Source organism: Rhineura floridana, chromosome 9, assembly GCF_030035675.1.
Source record: "Rhineura floridana isolate rRhiFlo1 chromosome 9, rRhiFlo1.hap2, whole genome shotgun sequence".
NCBI classification, from domain to species: domain Eukaryota; kingdom Metazoa; phylum Chordata; class Lepidosauria; order Squamata; family Rhineuridae; genus Rhineura; species Rhineura floridana.
This window is the reverse complement of record NC_084488.1, coordinates 31,898,323-31,920,042: the sequence shown is the minus strand read 5'-3', so window position 1 is coordinate 31,920,042 and position 21,720 is coordinate 31,898,323. Positions and strand designations below refer to the sequence as shown.

The 21,720-nt window shown below is 41.9% G+C and overlaps 1 protein-coding gene across 1 annotated transcript; it reads right to left on the bottom strand.

Moving 5' to 3' along the window:
- Nucleotides 1–2,817: 2,817 nt before the first annotated feature.
- TMEM165 (transmembrane protein 165) lies at nucleotides 2,818–18,232 on the bottom strand. Its single transcript, XM_061584173.1, has 6 exons — nucleotides 17,804–18,232; nucleotides 11,880–12,105; nucleotides 9,884–10,059; nucleotides 8,812–8,994; nucleotides 5,604–5,709; nucleotides 2,818–4,178 (listed from the first exon to the last, which is right to left on the bottom strand). Exons 1-6 carry the CDS (start codon nucleotides 17,981–17,983, stop codon nucleotides 4,102–4,104), a joined length of 948 nt encoding a protein of 315 aa, XP_061440157.1. The 5' UTR covers nucleotides 17,984–18,232; the 3' UTR covers nucleotides 2,818–4,101.
- Between the last annotated feature and the right edge of the window lie 3,488 nt (nucleotides 18,233–21,720).

Below are 21,720 nucleotides of genomic sequence, written 5' to 3'. Positions count from 1 at the left end.
AGGGTGATGGTTGGTTCAGCTGCCATTTTCCTTAATGCTCCTCTTCATGAGGTTTGCAGGGCAGCCACACGGGCTAGCCCTAACACATTTATCAAGCATTATTTATTTATTTATTGTGCTTTTATACCGCCCTTTAGCAATAAGCTCTCAGGGCAGTGTACAATAAAAACAGGTTAAAATACAAGTGCGTATAAATAAAATGCACTATAAAACATATGTGAAAACCAGATTGCAACAAAAAAAAAAATTAACATTTGAAATTTAAAATTTAAAAAGCCTGGGCAAAGAGGTAGGTCTTTACCTGGCGCCGAAAAGATAACAAAGAAGGCGCCAGGCGTATCTCGTCAGGGAGGTCGTTCCATAATTAGGGGATTCCCATAATTATAAGATTCCCATGCCTCGGCCGAGGCAACCTTTGGGGAAAAGGCTACCGGAGCATGTTCCCCAGGCCAGTAGGCAGCCAGTTTCGCTTTTAAGTTTACCCACCCTACATGGGTCACCTTTCATATTCCCACCTGAGGTCATCTTACATGCATGGGAGAAGCCATTTGGTCTTACTATGAAATAGTCTTCTATGTACATATAAAGATGATCTCAGGGCCTCTCCCTATTGTGCTACTGGGATGCTCAATTGTTCCTTTTTCTGTTCTGTGGCAGAGAATGCTTTTTTGTCTGTTTTTGAAGTTGCTGTTCCTATATGTCTTTTCTGGCTTGACATGAAAGAATTGTGTGTAAAGGGAGATTAGAAGACATTGCAAAATCAAAGTGTCTTTTCTGCCTTCAACCACAAGGTGGAGCCCAAGTCCCACCAGAGATGTTTACATGCATGTAGAAGACTGTTTCATGGTAAGGCCAATGTCTCATCTGAGTCATGTGCTTGTGTAGCCCAAACCCCATGCATGAAAGAGGTACTGGCATGCTGAGGGTACCCAAGGTACACACAAAAATTATGTGGGGGGGGGAAGAGACATCTTCATGTTTGGATACATCACAACTTGGCTTCCACTGAGGATTATTTCAGTATCTCCAGGGATGGGATGCCCACAGCTATCAATAAAGAAATTAATACAGTAGGGCCCCACTCATACAGCAGGTTAGGTTCCAGTCCCCCGTTGAAAAGCAAAAACAGCCAAAAAGCAGATCAGCTGTAGCGGGAGGGTCTGGAACCTAACCCACTGATCATGCCTGAGATCAGCTGTAGACTGCTACAGCTGATCTTCCCCTCCTCCAGTGCGATCAGCTGGAGTGCGGGAGTCTGACTGCCCCGAGATCAGCTGGAGTGCTCTACAGCCGATCTTCCCCTCCTCCAGCACGATCAGATCGAGCGCGGGAGTCTGATCGCACCAGAAGAGATCAGATGGAGAGCAGGGAGCTCCAGCCCCCCTCCAGCTGATCGCCCTGCTGGCGCCGTATTAGCAGAACGCTGAAAAGCAGGGCCCTACCGTATAGTAAAACTTGGGTATAAGTGAGATCACCCTACTCCTTTCCAAAAACAGGGGGGGGGGCAAAAAAACAGCTCAATGACAACTGAACATGCCCCACAAGTACATAATGATTGACTGTTGCAATGTTGGGAAAGAAAACTAGGATAGATGAGAGTTACAATGGAGTGGCTGTAATCTTCAACAGAAGCACTTCACAATGGCAACATTTTCTTGCAGGGCCCCCTTTCTTCCCAATTCTGATGTTCAGAAGCGAGTGCTCATGCTTACGTAGTCAAAATGACACTATCTGCACACGATGAGGAGATATCAGGTGGTGAAGGAGAAGCCATAAGCTTTGGAGAAGTACAGGATTAGAAAAAAAGTTAGCTCTAGGTCACCCCTGCTCCCCAAAAATCTCAATGAGACTGAGTGCTCAATAGTTTTGGAATACAGATAGTTGAGGGAAGGCAGAAAGCAGTATCTTTAAGGATGCGAGGGTTGAAAGGAACAATGCACTTCCCACATTTGTGGCAGGTCCCACTATTTTCTTATATACGTTAATATCTTTCAATAAATTTTATGATACTCATCCTATGCAACAATTCCCTAACAGTTTGTACTACCACCCTCAGTGGCTTTTGATCAGCTGGTTTAACATGTCACTGGGGGAAGAGGGGTTGGTATCACTGATTAACCTCCCAAACCCCTTAGCCAGTAGTTGCCAAATGTTTTCCCCCAATGGACCACTTGAAAATTGTGGAGAATCTTGGCACGCAACTTCCTGATTTTTTGCCTGTTGTGGCAGTTGTGATTTGCTGTGCTAGATGCTGTATGGTATTTAACTGCTTATTTTGTATTACAATTTGAATTCCATAGAATAGAATATAAAGCACTATAGTAATAAAAAGTGAGTGATAAAATAGAAGTAAAAATTAAAACATTTAATACACCGCGCTTGTCCACAACTGCTGTTCTTCAGCCACACCACAGAATGAAGCTTTTTTAAAAAGGCAAGTGACACTGGTGGTTTAGAAGTCAATTTTGTGCTTATATCAAAGCAACAGGGAAAGGGTAAGGAAATTTTTCTGGAATAGAACCTATACTTCTATATTGGAAGAAGTGATTCACTGCATAATGCATCCCTAGACAGCATTCAGGATTCTCTCCAGGCCGCATCCCCCACCCACCTCTTCTTGAGTGCTTTTGCCGTACTAGAATGGGTCCTCAAAGTATGCTAACATCCCAACAGAATGCAGCCTCTGGACTGAAAAGTCCCCCCACAATAAAGACAGTAAAATCTGTCATTCTCAAAATTGCAATGCTTGGAGCTGGTAGGCTAGGAAATCTATGCTGGTTTGGAGAACCACAGGAGCAGAAACAAGAACAATCAAGCCACCTTTACAAAGGAGTTTTATTTTTCAAGTAATCTTTCCATCCTGATAAACTATTACAGTAATTCTTAAATCTTTGGCTAATTTCATCTGGGCTTCTAAGCTTGCTGTTGTAAAATGTATACTTAAACCCCTCTCACCTTTAAGGGCCAAGACTACTTTTGGAAGATAGTTGATTTCCTAATATTGCAATAGTTTTCCATCCTTCACATGTAAGCACTAGTTTTCTAGTCTAGAGATACCGCTTACATATGAAGTACAGATAACTGCTGCACTTACGCAGTACTTGGAGGTATTTACATTGTTTTTACAGCAGAGACTATCAGACACGGTATTAGACTATTCAAACTCCCCAACCATCAATTTAGGAGTCATTACAGAATTTACTCCATGATTTAAACAGATGGGAGTAGCAACCTCAAGGGATCACAGAAATATGTGCCCAGTAGAAACAATGAAGGTTGCCAAAATGCTTGCCTCTTAAAAAAAACCCAAATTGATCAGTAATAGATTATGACACAAGTTTCCTCTGAATCAATCTAACATTCAACATAATTGCATGTATATAACAGAAGACACCTAAATTTTATTCATGTTCTCCTATTGTACATTTTTAGTTATTAAGAAAAATAATACTTTTAGTACTTTAATCTGAGAAAGCAGTGAATGTTTCACATAAATACAAAAAAAGGATTTTACAAATTACTATATGGCTACATTGCGTAGTTGAAGTCATCAGAATTAGCATACTCCATACCAAAATATCCTGGTTTTTCCACAATTCAGCTACAAGCTGAATCCAAATTCTTGAGTAGATGTCTAAATCACAACAGCAGCTCTCAGCTTTCCTGGTTTTCATTTTTCATGGTGGAATGATTTATTTGGGCTGTAAGGTCAGAGGCAAAAGGTTGTCCCTAATACTTAGTACTAGACACTTTTATAAGGCGTAACTGCTAGCCCCAGGCAGCAGTGATTCATCCAGAAAGGGGATCTTTAACCGATGGCTAGTGGTGATCTGTAGATGAAGTAGCAAACCTCGTAAAATTTCAGAAGGTGGATCTCAGTTTACCCAAGCTAGCTACAGTAAGCAAACATAATATTCATGTCCCAAATATATAGAATATGTACGTCTCCAGCACAGATTGTGTCCACAAAGTATACCAAACTAAATGTTACTATAAAAGTTACAGCATCCCATCTTCAGTGCTTGTTTGACTAATAGCTGTACACTATATACAGGGGTTGCTCCTAATTCTTGCTCTTTCAAGTAAAGGGGAAACATCTTGTTAAAAACCAGCATCTGGGCTTATAAATAGTGCAGAGAATGCAAATGCTAAGAAAACAATGCCTCCTATGATTGTCACTGTAAGAGAAAAAAAAAGGATGATTAGATCATAAGGACGAATTTCACACTGCATCTCACGGCTCTTTTACCCTATAAACAACTTCAGTGCCCATCTGCCTTCAAGCAATGCTCTGCCCATTTCTAGCAGTTTCTAATCATGACAAATTCTTCTGTTAGAACTGCTTTCAACCAAGGGATTCTAATACAGCCCAAAGTCCCTGTACTTTATCACACACAATTCAATCATTTTCAGATTTAAGAATCCACAAATGGCAAACTACTATGGTTGTTCACTGTTGGAAGTACCCCATGATGTGGTCCACCTGCATAGTCTTCATGTGCTTGAGCAAAGCCAACACTGCATGAAGAAATTGACTTTTGACAAGGGAGCTATTTTTTCCTACAAAAACCACTTGTAGGCAGTCAACTTTACAAAGAGGTATTTGCCCAATTGATGAAAATATTAACAGTCTGGGAGCTTCTAGTGAATGAGGACATTGGTTCTCCCAACCAGGGCTGTGGGGTCGGTAGAAATATACCGACTCAGACTTCAAAATAAATTTTGATTGACAAATTTTTAAAAATATAAATTCAAAATGTCAAAGAAGCTTCCCATGAAGTCAGCTGTAGTTGAGCATTTCACCATAAGTCAAGATGGAAAACATTTTGTGTGTCAGTGTATGGCACAGGACCCAGATGAAGACAAATGCTGTGATGCCAAGATCAGCACATATTCAGGCAGTGATAAAAATGCTCCTATGAGAGCTTCCAATTTAAAAAGACATTTACAGCCCTTTCCAGGGATGTGGAGTTGGAAGCAATTTTGGGTGGAGTCAGAGTCAGAGTAGAAAAATAGAGGAGTCGGAGTCGAAGGTTTGGCGTACCGACTCCACAGCCCTGCTCCCAACTCATTTTGGTTTTAAAGCACTGGCCTTTTGAACCTAAACTAAAGCCCAATTAATATATTATGCTGTACTGCTAAGGTTATGTGCCTGTCACCTTGTACATACATAATTGAGATTGATGCTACTTTGTGAGGAGTTAACACAAATGTCCTCTTACTTGGGAAACTGTCCACACGGATCAGATTTCAAACAGCTACAGTACTGCTAGTATAAGCTTATTAGAATTTAGGCCCATTCAATTCATAGTTTTTTTTTTTTTGCAGGAGTGCAGACACTAAAATTAATCTCTTAGCAGCATGAAGGCCATATTATTTTCCTCAGATGCTCATGGGCACAAGCAAGCATGTGCTCAAGTGTTCATGCAGGAAAAACAGTTGGTTTTGATGCAGCCCTCCAGCCCAACAGAAGTTAGCCATAGTAACTCATGGCATGTATCCAACACTTCTCTCCTTATGTCAGCCCCATATTAACTCAAGTTTGAGCATTTGTCCCTTTTGTTTTGTTAGGCAAACTGATTTCTAATAAAGAATTAACCTACCAGTCCGAACAGAGATTTTTTGTGCTATCATTCTTCCTCCAATCACTGCTAAGCCAGTACACAAGCTATGTCCAACTGTTCCACCCACTGCCACACCATAGGGATCCTGTACAAATACACAGGGTCAATATTCACTACAGTTTAAAAGCTACAGCTCTCCACACACTTATACTTTCAAAGGGCATGATCAAACAAAGTCACATGGAGAATACTGTCAACCACATCATAAGTCGGGGTTAATGACCAGGCTGATCAAATTGGACAGCTGTTTCCTGGGATGAAGGCAACACAGGTGATCATTTAATGAAGGGTGAGTGTTGTAGCAGAGATAACTGGAAACAAGAATTGCTTTTCCAACTCGTTTTAAATACCCACCTTGACTGTAGGAGTGAAAGAGTGATAATGTTTAAGTCAGGGTGGCTAACGCCCAAGTTTAGGGGCCTGATGTAGCCCCCAACCATAAGTCCTCACCAATTTTGGTGGCTATAGCAAAATGAAAAAATTAAAGTAGACATAGAATAGCCCTTCTCCTCACCTGACCTGTGCAGATCAGCTCAAGAGGGGAACTGTGTGTCCCATGTGTATGTGCGAGAGAGGGAACACAGGGTAGCCAGACCCGCATTTGGTCATATCCATCACTGGCATGTGGCCCCTAAAGAATTAGCCAGGGGTGAATACGGCCCTCACGCCAAAAAAGGATAGCCATCTCGGTTTAAACCACAAACTAGGCTAGTCGCTTACTAGTGGTTGAGGTCACACAGCAGCTTGTGAACAAGCCACCACATGTTCAGAAGCATCCAGGTGATGGTAGCACCAGCTGTCATAGCCAATGGTGTCAGGCATCTGCAGAAATCTTTGCATCTCTGTAGCTGACCGCTCTTATTAAAGTCATTCAGAAGCCACATATGATGGCTGTTTCTGAGGCTATGGTCTAAAATCAAACTATGATTATTTAGCCTTGGGGTCTGGACAAAGGCTGTCCATCAGCTTTCAACACCATATTTCTTTCCAATGCCTGGAAATATCAAGGCAGATACATTAATACATGCACCTGTATCTAAGGCTACAGTCCTATACTCACTTACCCAAGAGGAAGCCTCACCGACTCAGTGGGACTTACTTCTGAGTAGCAGTTGTTCTTCATAAAACAAGAAGCAGCCCAAAGAAGTAAGAGCTCAATTTTTTTAGCAATCATTTTATGCCAAAGGACATTGACAAAAGTACACTTTCACCACCTTAGAGAAGCATCTGTGCATTCTGTACTGCATCTAAATCCCTTGGCCTGAGAATCACTTGTGCTTAGAACTAATCAAAATAATTTGGATCAATTAAACTGCAGGGACTGGGAGACAGTAAAAAGGTGCAACATGAGTATTTACTAAAGGAGAAAAGGGGAGGTGGAGGAAAATAATGGGTTTGTCCTTCAGCTATTAGCAGCAGTAAAGAAAGAAAGCTCATATACAGACAAAGCCTACCATAAGCATACAGAGTACTGCTGTCACACACATTCTCCTTGACTCTGAAGAGGGAAAGCAGACTACTGTGAGCCCCGTGTCTTCACTGAAGATGCAAAGATGGAGACAGGATGTGGTGGGTATTTGGCCTAAGCACTCCTCCTCTTGTTTAAAGAAGAGGAGGAGCAGCAGAACACATTATTATTATTTATTACATTTGTATACCATCCCATAGCCGAAGCTCTCTGGGCGGTTTACAACATCCCACTGGAATACTTTCACCATGGTACTCCTTCTCTGTACCATGGCAAACCAATTTCCAGGATTTAAACTGTGTGCTACTACTGCAACTCTTGAATGCATTTACTCAGCAAGAGATGTGGCAGTGCACACTTTGAAGAATGTAAGGTATGCATTACTATGCTCTGTCTGAAGTAAATACATGCAACTACAACATGCAGTGAGGCATTGGCACCTGCCTATGTATGGACTGCCTTCAAGTCGATCCCAACTTATGATGACTATGAATAGGGTTTTCATGGTAAACTGTATTCAGAGGGGGTTTTACCATTGCCTCCCTCTGAGGCTGTGACTGGCCCAAGGTCACCCAGTGAGCTTCATGGCTGTGTGGGGATTCGAACCCTGGTCTCCCAGGTCATAGTCCAGCACCTTGACCACTAAACCACACTCAGCTACCCATTGCCCTATCAAATGTATTTTATCTAATAAGCTTAACAGCCCTTTCACTAAAATAAGTTCGCCAAGCCAGCCTTCCCCAACCTGGTGCCCTCCACCTGTTTTCAACAACTTCCATCAGCCCCCAGTCCATGGTCAGGGATTATGAAAGCTTTAGTTCAAAACAGAAGGTTGCTCTATACACTCTTTCCAAGTGGTTTAAACATAGATCCCCCCCTCCTTCATGTTTCTTGTCCTCTCCTGTTCTGCCAGCTACTTGTTCTTTATACATGGATATAACAACGGTCAACAAGCAAGACACTCCCTGGCTGTTTGCCATGATGATCAGACTGATTCTGTCATTGCATAACTTTTTCCTGTGCTGCTGCCTACATTGAGAAGGGGTTGGACTTGATGACCTTATAGGCCCCTTCCAAATCTACTATTCTACAATTCTATGCCAAGCACATTGGCATAATCACCTGAACCTACAAAGCAAACCAAACTGGAAAATTAATTATCCATTTCTCATTTTCATTATTCTACCCTGTATGTTGATGCAGTTCCACTACTCTTTCAATATCCAATCTGAATCTCATCCTTCTACCCTGCTGTTATCTAGGGGATGCTACTGCTACTTATTTACAGTTCTAAATAAGTAGTAGCAGCATCCTCTGGATAACTGATTGCAAGGTAGAAGGATGAGATTTAGAATGGATATCCAAACAATAGTAAAATTATATACAACACAGAGAATGGCATAATGAAAATATAAAGTGCAACATTATCTACTTTTGCTTGCAGTTCTCAAAAGCTGTTGCTTGCAGTTCCCATTGTTCCTCAGAGTGCTAACAAGAGCAGGAAAAGTCCTTTCTCAGAGGTATTAAATCACAGAGGCTACATACTGCAGAGTATGTACTGCAACTATAGGCTAAGAACATGAGCACAGCAAGCCAAAAGCCAAGAGAAACACCATCTGCTTACAATTCAGCAGCCAGTGAGGCCACAATGCTAAACCATCTAATTAGATCTTGAGAATTTTGTTCTTTCATCAGGTACATTTTATGCATTTCACTCACCTCTCTTGCTGCCAGAACTATTGTGGTTAACTGCGAGCGGTCACCCCATTCTGCTAAGAATGTTAAAGTAAAAGCTTGCACAAAAATTGGAGAAATAAAATGCAGCCATTTTCTCTGAGGTATACTGGGGCCTGTTCCCATTTCCACATCTCCAGGTCCATTTAATAGTTTTGTTCTCTGGAGCTAAAAACAGAGGGCAGAGGTTAGGAAAGAATGAAAACTAACACTACCTGCCTCTCAGGAGTACCTAGTGACTAACATATATTAGCAATTTTGGATTAATAAATACTACCACTTAGCCAAGACTTCGATATTCCTCCTATTACCAATACGTGATGGAAACAGAATGCAAACCATGTAAAAGTAATGTGACTTTAAAATGAGAGCTAACACGTTATGCCAATTCTAATCCGTATGAGCAATTTCAGAAACGATTAATGAAACAATTCTAAAAATAGTTACTGTTTGAAGTTCTGCACTGTTACATCAAAAATGAAAATATTAATGAAAATACTCTGAAATAGGGAGAAGTTATCTAAATAACTTAGTAAGAATGATCCATTGCTAATCCTATGTTGGTCAATTTACTGGTTCATAGACTACAAGAACTGTATTGAAATCAAGCTAGAAGTAACAATCCAAGGACTATAATTATATAGCACAACAACTTATTGATAGATTCTACCTGTAGAGGATCTCGCAACCAAAATGAAGAGCATAATCAATTGACCAGAGGTTGTTAGAACAGCCTCCATTATGACTATTAAACATATTCTAACACTTGCACATTTCTCCTAGTGAGATTTGCCACTGAGAGCTTCTCTTCTCCTGTTCTTGGAGCATAACTCGGTTTTAGTCAGCTGTTAAATACACTACAGAAGGCAGAGGATAAATTTTGCTACGCAGCTATCACACAAGAGCTGTGGAAGAGCTATATACAACACCAGCTATATATCTGTTGTGATAATTCTGTGTAGGAACAGACGTGGCTAAACATCCAGATGCTTTTCCTCCTGATTTCACCAAGGTATTCTACACAGTGTATTCACATGCTCTATACACTTTAACTTACCTCTTCATCTTTCTTCTTGAGTTCAGCTTGAACTTCCTCCAGTTCTTCCTGGCCCTCATCTGCGCTCATCTTTAAACCTTCCCGAAGCATTCGGATGCCAAAAATTGCAAAGAGTGCCGTTGACACATAGTAGGTGTATACTCTGGGGATTACTGTGGTGGCATAGCCAAATAAAACTAAGAACAGAAAAAGAAACATTTCAGGTTACCTCTGAAGCAGACTTTCCTTCAGGCTCATTAACAGAGAATTAGATTCTCCATTAATTCAGGGAACTCTATTTATTTGGTCAGATTTATACCCCACACTTCCTCCTAAATGGGAACCCGGGGCAGCTATCATCATAAGATATAATATACTACATCATTAAAACAACGACCAACTTGTCCCATTGTGGAGTAATTCATCAAACTCTTCCAGAATACACTTGCCATCTTTTGGATGGATTTGATACAAAATATAAGGCTTGAACCACCAGCACTCAAGAGTTTGTTTTCTTCATGCTCTATTTTGCATGTTTTCTATTTTGCAGCCCACAACCGTATGAAGTTGCCTTACTGAATCAGATTAAATGTTTTATGTGAGTGACAGCAGCTCTCCAGTTCCTCAGGCAGAGGTATTTCCTATCCTTGCTACCCAAAATCCTTTAACTGTAGATTATAGGAAATGTCCCTGGAACTTTATTTCGAGCATTTTTAATCCTCAACAGCTATAAACAAACAAAAAATGTCCTCTACCACTAAACTATGGCCTTTTCCTGCCTTTATAGCATATGTGTGTATATAAATAAATAAGATAGTAGATTAGCATGAGGACAGCATTCCATACTCTGGCTATTGGGTTGGCATGGTATTTGGTGCAAATATCAGTGATATATTTATCAAGTAAAGTTCACTGATATATTTTCCTTTAGTAACCCTGCCTAACAACCACCTTATAATCCCATTATTACAAATGGGGAGCTGAGAGAGTTGCTTCTTAGAAACCACTGGAAAATTCATGGCAGAGACAAAGTTTGAACTGGGGACTTCCCAATTCATCTGACAGCTCAGTTTTCTTAGCAAGCTGATACTTTTCATTTCAGATTAAGTAATAAAATCTATTTCAAAATAACACAGTTAAATTATACATTGAAATGGTGGTTGCCTAGGACAGTCAATTTAAGTGGCTTTATTTAGGTGTAACCATAAACCATGGTTTAATGCAGGGGTAGCCAACATGGTAAGCTCCAGATGCTGTTTGATTCCCAATTTCCATCAGCCCTAGCCAACACAATCAATGGTCAGGGATGATGGGAGCTGTAGTCTAACAATATAAGGAAGACACTAATTTGGCTACTCCAGGTTTAGTACCAAAATAATCTGAAAAACCCCTTATACAATAGATGTCAGTTATAGTGGTCTAATTTCAGTTAAACAGAATGCATTAGCAAAAACACAATGGGTTGGATCCAGACCGTTTGTCCCACAAATGGAAGGATTTCTTCCATTCATAAAAGTGAGTCAGATTGAAGGGAGGCTTCCAATCCACAAACTAGACACTTTCATAGGCAGAAGGGGATTTTCTCAGATCCCACCTCCCTCACTGCAGCCCCTGGTGTCACATCTCACACTGTTCTGGAGATTCCTCCAACCCTCCAGAGCAGATTTCCAGGGACAAAAGTGGAAAGAGAAGTTAATGAAAACTGCCTCCCACTTACTGCAGCATCCAATTTCTGGAATTCTGCTTTGCTCCAGATCAATCCCTATGTAACATATTACTTCTTTGGACTGCAGCCTAAACACATACATAAGACAACTGCACAGCTCTGACATTCTCACAGCAGCACTTCCTTCTACTCTTTGAACTACTGTTAACTTTGGTAACAGAAGCTACTGTAGAATGAGAAACCCCAAGAGCAAGCTCTGGCTGTGTGCAGCTCTTCCCACAAATGTGCATTACTTTTTGTATTGTAGCTTTAATACTTTAAGTTACCAGACAGACAAACTACAGCACTAACCTGATAAACATGTCATCAACCCTAGGGCAAGCATAGCCCCAGCTAGCACTGTTAAGCGGTTGTAACGCATTGCCATGATGGCTGCAATGAAGAAAGTTTTATCGCCAAGTTCAGAGACAATGATGACCGATATGGCAGCCACAAATGCATGGATAAATCCCAGATTAGTCTTATCTGTAGAGTCTTCACTAACAGAATGGACTGGAGCAACCAGAGTAGGCCCTTTCTGAAAAGAAAAAAAAATTAATCCTCTCCAGTCTGTAGGTCTCCCTGATCCAAGTGCTGTACTTTTCTTTACATCAGATTGGGTCCCTTAAATGTCAAATGTCAAATGTCATCAGAAGCATCCAGCTGACTGATTGTAGCAGCAGCTATCATAGCCAATAGTGTCAGGCATCTGCAGAAATTGTTGCATCCCTGTAGCTGACCGCTCTTATTAAAGTTATTCAGAAGCCACATATGATGGCTGTTTCAGAGGCTATAGTCTAAAATCAATCTATGATTTAGCCTTGGGTCTTGACAAAGGCTCCACCAGCTTTCAACACTATGTTTCTTTACAATGCTTCAAAAGTTTTAAATGGTGGCATTCAAATGGCTGAAATGAGACAAGTCAACAAATCATAGGTAATCACCAAAAGGTAAGAACATTGGTCCACTGGACATTGTGTTGGGTTATGTGATAACTCTGTTCACCTACTGATTTACTGACTAATTTTAGATGAGAAACTTACGAGCACTTCACACTACTTTTTTTACATGCAGCAGGACATACCTAGCTACAAATATTATTTCAGATCTGATCTCAAGGTCTCTAACCACTTCAGAATATACTGTGTGTCCTAACATTTTGTTAATATTTCATGTTTTAATTACATAGTCATTATTTACTTTTGCAGGCTACCCAGCAAAAACTGAAGTATAAAGATATTTTGCACTTCAGACTTTGAGTCGCCTATACTTTGCTGATTACATTTTTGTGGCATTTACCCTTAGATGCCATCTGTCCCCATTATTACAAAGCTTAGACTGGTACAACCCTGGATAGATTTCTGTTACCTCTAAGCCACACTCATTCCATATATAACCTTTTGACCACTTTGGCAATCCCAGATTTGTCACCCTCTATTTCTTTTACAAATTACTATACCACACTTCATCACAACATTCCAAGGTAAGTATACAATACAAACAGTAACTTCGGTAAAAACGATACTGAAAACAGCAGCATTTAAGGACAACAGAATCAGATCAATAGATTTAAAACATTAAGTTTAAAGCATTTTAAAAAGCCTGGAAGATTTTTTTTTAAGAAAAACTCTTCGCTGAAAATGGAGCAGCATAGGTTGCAAACAAGCCTCCTCAAGGAATGAGTTCCACAAGCAGGGCACCACAACCAAAAATAGCCTCTCTTTGGTAGCCACCAACTTCACCTCTGATGAAGGGGGCACTTGGAAGAAAGCTATTACAGATGACCTCAGTGAATGGGGAGACTGGTGGAGTTCTAGTGTGGTATAGTGGTTAGAGTGTTAGACTAGGACCTGGGAGATCCAGATTCAAATCCCATTCAGCCATGAAGCTCACTGGGTGACCTTGGGCCAGCCACCATCTCTTAGCCTAACCTACCTTACAGCATTGTTTGTAGAGATAAAATTGAGGGGAAGAGAACCATGTACACCACCTTGAGCTCCTTGGAGGAAAGGCAGGGTATAAATGTAATAAAATAATTTTAAAAATTGGTGTGGGAAGTGCCTGGGTCCCAAGCCAGACAATCATGCTTAGGATAGGTAAAACTGACCATGGGGGAAGGAGGAAGGGAGGCAAGAGGGGGAATGAGGAAAAGGGGAGAGGAGGGAAAAGAGGGAGGGGAGGAGGACGAGGGCAGGGCAGGTTTGATCATTAGCATGCTTTTTGAGTTCAGTGGGATTTACTCCTGTACAATCACGCTTGGGATAGGTGAAACTGACCTGGGGGAAAGGCAGGGAGGGGGCAGGAAGGGTAGGGATAGGGAGGAAGGGGGAGGGGACTGGGTGGGTGGGCACTGGATAGAGGAAAAGCCCCTTTTCTTTCCAAAAGGAAATCACTGTGAACAGTATCATTGTTTTTCAGGGTTTTTTATTCTACAGCTGGCACATGTAGTCTCCCACCCAAATTTAAACCAAAGCTGTCACTGCCACACCAGGTCTTTATTCCACTTTAGACAATCATGGCTTCTCCCAAAGAATCCTGGGAAGTGGAGTTTGTGAAGGGTGCTGAGAGTTCCTAGGAGACACTTTATTTTCCTCACAGAGATACAATCCCAAGAAGAGGGGCTGATTGTTAAACCTCTCTAGCCACTGGAGCTCTGTTGGGGGAATAGGAGTCTCCTAACAACTCTCAGCACCCTTCACAAATTACACTTTCCAGGATTCTTTGGGGGAAGCCATGACTGTCTAAAGTGAAACAAAGGTCTGGTGTGGGTGTGGCCATCTGATTAACCAAGTCAAACAGCTGTGAATCTGGTGTTTAGAACACTGACAGTTGGTTATTACTGAGCAGCCTGTGCTGATTATTGACTCCAATGTTAAATTTCTTAAACTAATTAAAAATCAGCCAGGCATTTTTTAAACTTTTAAACTGCAGACGATGAAGGTCAGTGAATGGGGCAAGGTCAGTAATAGGATTACAGGTACTCTGTGAATATGGTTGATTTTTAATTAATTTCAACAAATTATGAGGCCACTGACAGAAAAAACTCCAACAGGGGTCTGGATTTTTTTCTCTTGCTTTACACTTTGAACTCTAGATTCTCTGTGGGTGTTTTGTGTCTCGCCATGAAAACCTAGGGGGCTGTTAAGCAAGCATTTCTGAGTTCAGGACTATAAGTTTTGTAAAGTTTTGTTTTGAAATGACCTTATAGGAAGCATGAGAATGGCATAGGGGGTATTTTCAATTTAACACTGCGGAATGCAAAAAATCCATGCTGGCTATAGTATACAGCCACTCTCATGGCTGTATAATAATAGCTTAAGAGCACAAGTCATCAATATCAACTAAGCCATACCAAACATACAGCAAGTTTACATGTGTTATCTGAACAGCATCATTTGTGCAGTCAACAGACATCCTTCTGCATGTGATGTAGGCATCTGCTTTTTCAATTTTTCCAGAACCATCAAAGCGGAAACAGCACAGGAAGGCCCTATGGTGACTTAGAATTTATTACCTGAATTGGTTTCTATCTCTCTGCATGTGCTGCAGGTACTGTAAGACAAAATTCCCACAAAATAAGGGAAACTCTGGTGCTCATATTCAATAGCACTGTCAAATAAACTTGTTCAAGTACGGAAAGGTGCAGAACCTGCAGCCCTCCAGATGTTGCTGGATGATAATTGGCATTATATCCAGCCACTGACCACTGTCGTTGGGGCTGATGCGAGTTGGGAGTCCAACAACATTTGAAGAACCACAAATTCTTCACCTCTGAAATATAGAATGCTTTTGTTTCCTTAACAAATACTTATGGTAGGTGCATCTGACTGCCATGATTTCCACACTAAGCAGAAATACTGCTTGCTACTATCAGAAGAGTAGCATTTGCTAAAATGTGAGACATTCTAAAATTGTAAGAGAAAAGAGAAACATGAGGGTTATCTACCTGAAATCTAGAGGGGGCAGAGAACTGGGTAGCAAAACTTGTTGAGTGGGAGCACTTCTTGGGGTAAGACAAAGAAAGCAGACCATCCCTAACTCCTTAGATGACAAAGGAGATTTTCAGAAGTGGGAAGCACAGTTCGGAGTTACCTCTCCTACCCTCCTCACCCTATGTGAAGATAAGATAGATGCACAGGGAAAAGTCATCAGCATGCATATAGGCTTCTTCAGTGTGGCAAGCCTCCTAGCAAAGAAAGTGGCCTGGCAGGGCTCCTGTGTTTTTAACAACTGCATAATGAGCAGACGTTCTGGAGGGCAGGCCCATAGTCAACCTACAAGTTCGGGGGGGGGGGGACCAAAAAAGCAGGAAGGCATAAATTGTTTTCTGTAATAAATTTAATTATTTGTGAAAAAAACTGGGGGGAATTTAGGTGCCCCCCCCCGACTATAAGTCTGCTGCAGGGGAAGTTTTGCACCTTCACAGTATCTGCCTGCTGGGAAAAGTTAAACATGTTGAATTTCTACTTCCCAGCTTCAGAAGTCATAGGAGCTCTTCCAGGGAGAGATATAGTCAAGAATTGAAATAGTAGGACACAGAATGGAACAACCCTTTTGCAACTGTCTCACATTGGAATAGATGAGTGAGTGTGAAGTCACAGCTGGGTGCAGTCACAGTTCCGTAAATCCACAGGATTGTCAGGCAAATGGTTCCCCATCCCAATTCTAGTGCAGAACAATTAATTCCTCCCTTCTAAACCACCTCATTCCAGTCACAGTTATGACAACTAAAGAGTGATAAAATGAGGTCTTCAATGCAAAATCCATTTGCAGGGAGGGAAAGTAATGATTCCAATGCACATTATGGACCGCCCATAATGCATGCCATACTTTTTTCATTAAAGTAACACTCTGGTGGATTTCAGTGATGTAATCAGAAATAAAATATGACTACTTAACACCTGTCACTCCCATCTGTAGCCATGCTCATCTTGTGAACAAAATATATATGCAGATTATGTAACAAAAGAAACTCTCTAGATAAATGGAAAGTCTCTTCTTTTCACTGTTGAACTGTTCCAGCCCAACCATGATTTTTATTAAGAAGCAGGACTTTTTTCAGGGTAGATGTAGGATTCAATTGCAGGCCTAAACCATGGCATCTCTCTTTTCAAGAGAAAACATTGTTCCCTCGTTCCCTGAAAACAATCTGGGAACACAATCCAATTTTTCTTTTTGAAACTAAATTTTAACCTTATGATTATAATCCCAGATAACCATTATGTCTTATGGCAGTACTGTAACAGCTGGCTTTCACTGCCACCCATTTATGTATGACCAGCATTAGGAACAGCCTTAGCGGGAGCTCCAGTGATGGTAATAATGTTAGTTAACACCAGAGTAAATATTTCTTAGGAGATAAGCAGGTATCAGCCCCATTTTGCCAGTTTCAAGACAGTTGTCCCAGAAAGTACTGAAAGTGCCACAAGACTCTTTGACAGATATATACTGCGGCATAAAGTTACACAGGCAGATCCCAGCTCATCAGGTCGAAAAACAGTTTATCTTCAGTTAGCCAAGGTACACACTGGCATAAAGTTGGGTGGGGGTGAATCTACAAAATACTCGGGCCAAAAAGGTACTTGTGCACGTGCCTATATGAAGACACAGGCAGTGGGCATTGGGAAACGGAAGGGGGGGAGGAGATAAGTAAAGGGGGGTGAGACCAGGAAACCCTCAGTATAAAGCTGAATGGAGGAACCCGGTTCCTGTCATAAACTCATGGCCCCGGAGGATAACACTCCAGGGACGTGACCAAATGGGCTCTAGTCCACCAAATCTTATTGTACACCGTTAAGGCTCCTTTCTGTGGTGGTTGTAACAACATATCTGCACCGTTAACTCCAACAAAGCATTCGAAGGAAAGGCTGCGGACCAGGCATCCCAACGCCTTTGTTCGCTCCTTGTCTGCCTCGCCCAGACTGAGAGAAGCGGCTGAGAAAAAAGCGCCCACAATTCGTCGAGGACACTTGCGGACATGCCGCTTTCGCGTCTCTAGTACTCAAAGCAAGGCCAGAGAGAAGTCGTGTCGTTCGCGGAAGGAGGAGAAAGAAAAAACCCTTGCGCGAACAAAGGCTGCAGGGGGAGTTTGACGGAGAGGATCTAGGAACAAGTAAAGAGCCAGAGCAAGCTTGGCTACTGTGTCGAAACCGTCCTCAGTGGATCGCCCCCCCCGCACAAACCCCCGCTTCACCCATTCCACTTCAAGGCGCTAGCAGGACCTCCGCGTCCCTCACCTCGGCCCTGGCCAGCTCCGGCCCCAGAACCGCGGGCTGCTGCGGCGGCGGCTTCTGCTGCTCCTGCTGCGGCGGAGGCTCTCGGTCCTGGCCGGTGTCTTGCTCAGAGGCGGCGAAGGGTACGGCCAAAAAGACGAGGAGCAGCAAGGGAAGCGGCCGTAGCCGCGGCGGGCCCGCCATTCCCGGCACCGGAGCCAACCAGCCTTTCACGCTAGCAGGAAGAAGCGCGGCGGCGGCAAGAGCGGAGGCGGTGCTTCTCCACCGCCATAGCCGCTTCCTTCTTTTCGATCACTCAACCAAACCAGCCACCCTTCTCGTCTCGCGCTCTTCTTTCCGCCACGCAACCGAAGTCTCAGGGACGCCCCGCCCCTGTTCTACAGCCGCCTCTCTGATTGGGGACATCTCCATTCGCTCTGCAGACGACGCCAGAGCGTCGAAACTAACAAGTTTGAAAGATCCTCTCTACCAGCGAGAGGAAACTGGGCTTGCAGGTGGGGTGGGGCGGGGCGAGCGAGACAGTTACCTGAATCACGTGACGCTTCCGCCGCCGCCTGAATCAGGTGACTTCCCAAGTTTCTGGTGCGGTGAATGCAGACCAATTCTTCAAAACACTGATATGTGCGTTTCGTGGGTGAGGATCCTGTGGCCCTTCAGATGTTGTTGGACCCATTCCCGACCACTGGCTAGGCTACCTGGGAGTTGAGCTGGAAGTTAAGTCCAGTTCTCCACCCTGAATTACGTGACAGTGGATGCTCGTTTGCTGATAGTCAAGCTTTGGATATTGTCAAATTCTTCTAGTCAAGCTTGCTGTCAAATTCTTCATCTCTGGATATGTGGTATCAGATACTAGTTTACTGCACTTTCGGAGAAGTTAACCCGCCGGATTCGTCTCTACAGGACACAAGCTAGCAAGAGGCTTTCAAAACTTCACCCAAGCTTGCTCTGGATCCCCATAAGGATTCCGTTAATCACCTAAAAATATGTGCACGTAATTGTGATTAACAAAACAGAGGCTTTTATTGTAATACCAAAACGTTTCCGCTTCCGCCTTCATCAGCTGCTAACATACAAGTGCTTTTATCAAGGTGGCAGTTATAGAGCTTTGAGGATGGAATGTTCAGAGGGGCTTCATTTACAGAAGCTAAGTGATGCTGGTACTGTCATCCAGGTTCAGGCCATATGGTGCCAATGTGTCCAGAGAGTATATCCAAAAGTGCTCCCTTTTAGTCAGTGCTGCTGGATCTGTTGGCATCCCTATAGCTCTTCTAGAAAAGTCCAACAGGCTGTGACTCTCAATGTTGAAATGTTTTACAACTGGTTTCTCCACTTTTTTTTGTTAAGATTGCAGATTTGTGGTTTCTGAAGAGTGTGCGTAGGTCAGTTGTGGTTTTTCCTACATATTGGATATGACATCCTGGTCTTTTGCATTCGATGACATAAATTATATTGCAGGACCTGCAGGTGATGTTCTGTTTGATGTAATATGTCCTGCTTGTCCTAGTACTTGTGGATGGATAGATAGATACGGATTACCAGGGAACAAAGTTCTGTCGTTAACTTCTGACAGTTCCTGAAAAGAGACTTGAAGCGGTTCTTGAACTGAACAGTATCAAGCATGTCAAACTTTACTAAAATGTCTTTGACAGGCAGTCCTCAGGAGTGGTGAATGACACAGAATCCGGATGCATAGAAAAAGACCTAATTATGTTGTAAAGTTGAAATGTTTGTTCTTGTCAAGGAACAGCACAGCTTCCGATTTTAGAGTGCCTTTTTTAGTTTGGAAAGATTTTGAATCTCTGTGGTTTGTGTAAAAAGCAATATGACTTACACAGATTAAATAGTCAGAAACAGAACTTTCATATTGCCTGATGTCAAACACAGTGCTGTTCAGTGGTATGGTAAGCTTGGCAAGTAGTCTTCTTTAATACTCTAGTGATGAGACATCAAGTAAAGAGTGCAGGTGTGAATCTACCCATCAGAGAGTTCTAAAATGGTACGCATCCTTACTATGTTGATTTCTTCTAAGAGCTGCTTAGTTGTGTTAGTAGAGTATGGTTGCAATCACATGCATCCTTTCTTAGTAATAAATCCCACTCCACTCTGTTGCTCTGCTTCTGTGAAGATCTGCACCTCATGTGCATGTATCACTAGGAGTGCAAAATGTGGACATAAAACAGCTGTGCATTCAAATGAATATCTGAATGGCAGACACAGTCTGTCAACACCAGTTGCTCTGTATGGAATGCATATTTTGAGATGCACTCAAATATGCACCCCACCCATATTTTCATGCACTTAATTGCATGTTAACAGCTTGTTTTCTCATGACTAGAACTGGATTGTGGCAGTGGGAATTTTTCCCAGAAAACACACATACGTTGAGCTGCAAATTCATTTTGGTTATTATTTTGAACTGGTCAGTTCCTCAGCCCACCTATAAATGTTACTTAAAAAAAAAAGATGTTGAAATCATGCTTGTTTTTAAATTAACTTGTCATGTGGTTTTTATTGCTTTATACTATTTTAGTTTTGTGTGTGCGTTTGTGTGTGGTCCAACCAGAGAACTCATGTTATGGGGTGATATGTAACCACAGTAAATCAATCAATATACTTACTCTAAAGTAGCCCCACTAATGTCATTGTCTGTTCATTACTATGATGAAGTAAGCAGTTTGTGGACTGCAGTCTCAGTAGCCTTGACATTTGGACTCTGGAGTGCAAAGTGCTATGCTGACATAAGCCCAGTTTACTTCAGCAACTTCTCCTGACAGTGCATTTCAGAGACCTAGAACCAGAATGACATGCTGAATTGTTCATTTACTGCTGCCATACATTTCTGACTAGAAGGGGTGGACAGCCTCTATTTGTTGAAGTCTCTTCAAACATCTCTGCCCGCTGACCTTAACCAATCAACTTGACAGAATCAGTACTTTTTTCTGTTTACAAGATTGTTGTTTACTCCCACAAATGCTGCCAGGGTTAATTAGTCTTGAATCAAAGCCAGGTGTCCTTTTGGGAACCAAGCCCAGCTCCTGTTACTGAAAGCACCAAATGTAAAAGAGAATTAAGTAAAAACTCTAAAACTGGCATTTGTAACAAAGCTAGATTTTTTTAAAAGTATTATCATTATTACCACCACGATCATCACCCCCTCCCCCAAAGTTTGGCTTTGAAAAATAAATTGGGAGCCTTCTTTTCTAATTGTGATGCTTACATAGCGTTCCAGAACTAGTTCACCAGAAAGTCTTTGGCTCAAACAGTCTTATAATGAAGAACATCCGCATCCTGAGTGACAAGCTCATTTGATTCAACTGTGTTGTATTAGATAAGCCTATAGGGGGGTATAGATCTATTTTATTTATTTGATTTATATCCCACCCTTCCTCCCAGTAGGCGCCCAGGGCTGCATCTAATCACTAAATATTTGGTAAAATAAATGCAAAAGACTTTAGGCTTAAGCAGACTGTATCACATTATGCCTCCTATGCAAGGAGGCTTTCCACAGGTCATTAATTACCACCCTGCTTTATTCTGAAAGAGATGGACAGAAAGGTAAAGGGGAGTAGTCACAAAGTGCATAACCAAATGTTTTGAGCTGGATGTGGGAGAAATTTGTTTTTGGACCAACTCAGTAGATACCTGAAATGGTTCCAGAAAATATGGAAACTTAAGCCATTCTAGAGGCTTCTTTTGCAAGTCCAGTAACATCATCAGGTGCTCAACAAAGGCCTCTAATAGCAAAATCCTTAGCATGTGTATCCAGAACTTTTATTAAATTCAGTGGGAGTTACAACCTTAGAGTACAACCCTATGCATCCTTATTCAAGCAGTAGAGAACCTGTGGCCCTCTAAAGTGGTTCAGGCTGATGGGAATTTTAGTCCAACACCTGGTTCAGTCCAACATCTGCAATCCAATA

Excerpts from the sequence above, each read along its gene's own strand:
- TMEM165 (XM_061584173.1), bottom strand. The coding sequence starts at position 17,983 with ATGGCGGGCCCGCCGCGGCTACGGCCGCTTCCCTTGCTGCTCCTCGTC. Across the intron at positions 5,710-8,811 it reads TAGTTCTGGCAGCAAGAGAG|GATCCCTATGGTGTGGCAGT; the intron begins GTGAGTGAAATG and ends GTATTTGTACAG. Across the intron at positions 4,179-5,603 it reads AAAAATCTCTGTTCGGACTG|TGACAATCATAGGAGGCATT; the intron begins GTAGGTTAATTC and ends TTTCTCTTACAG.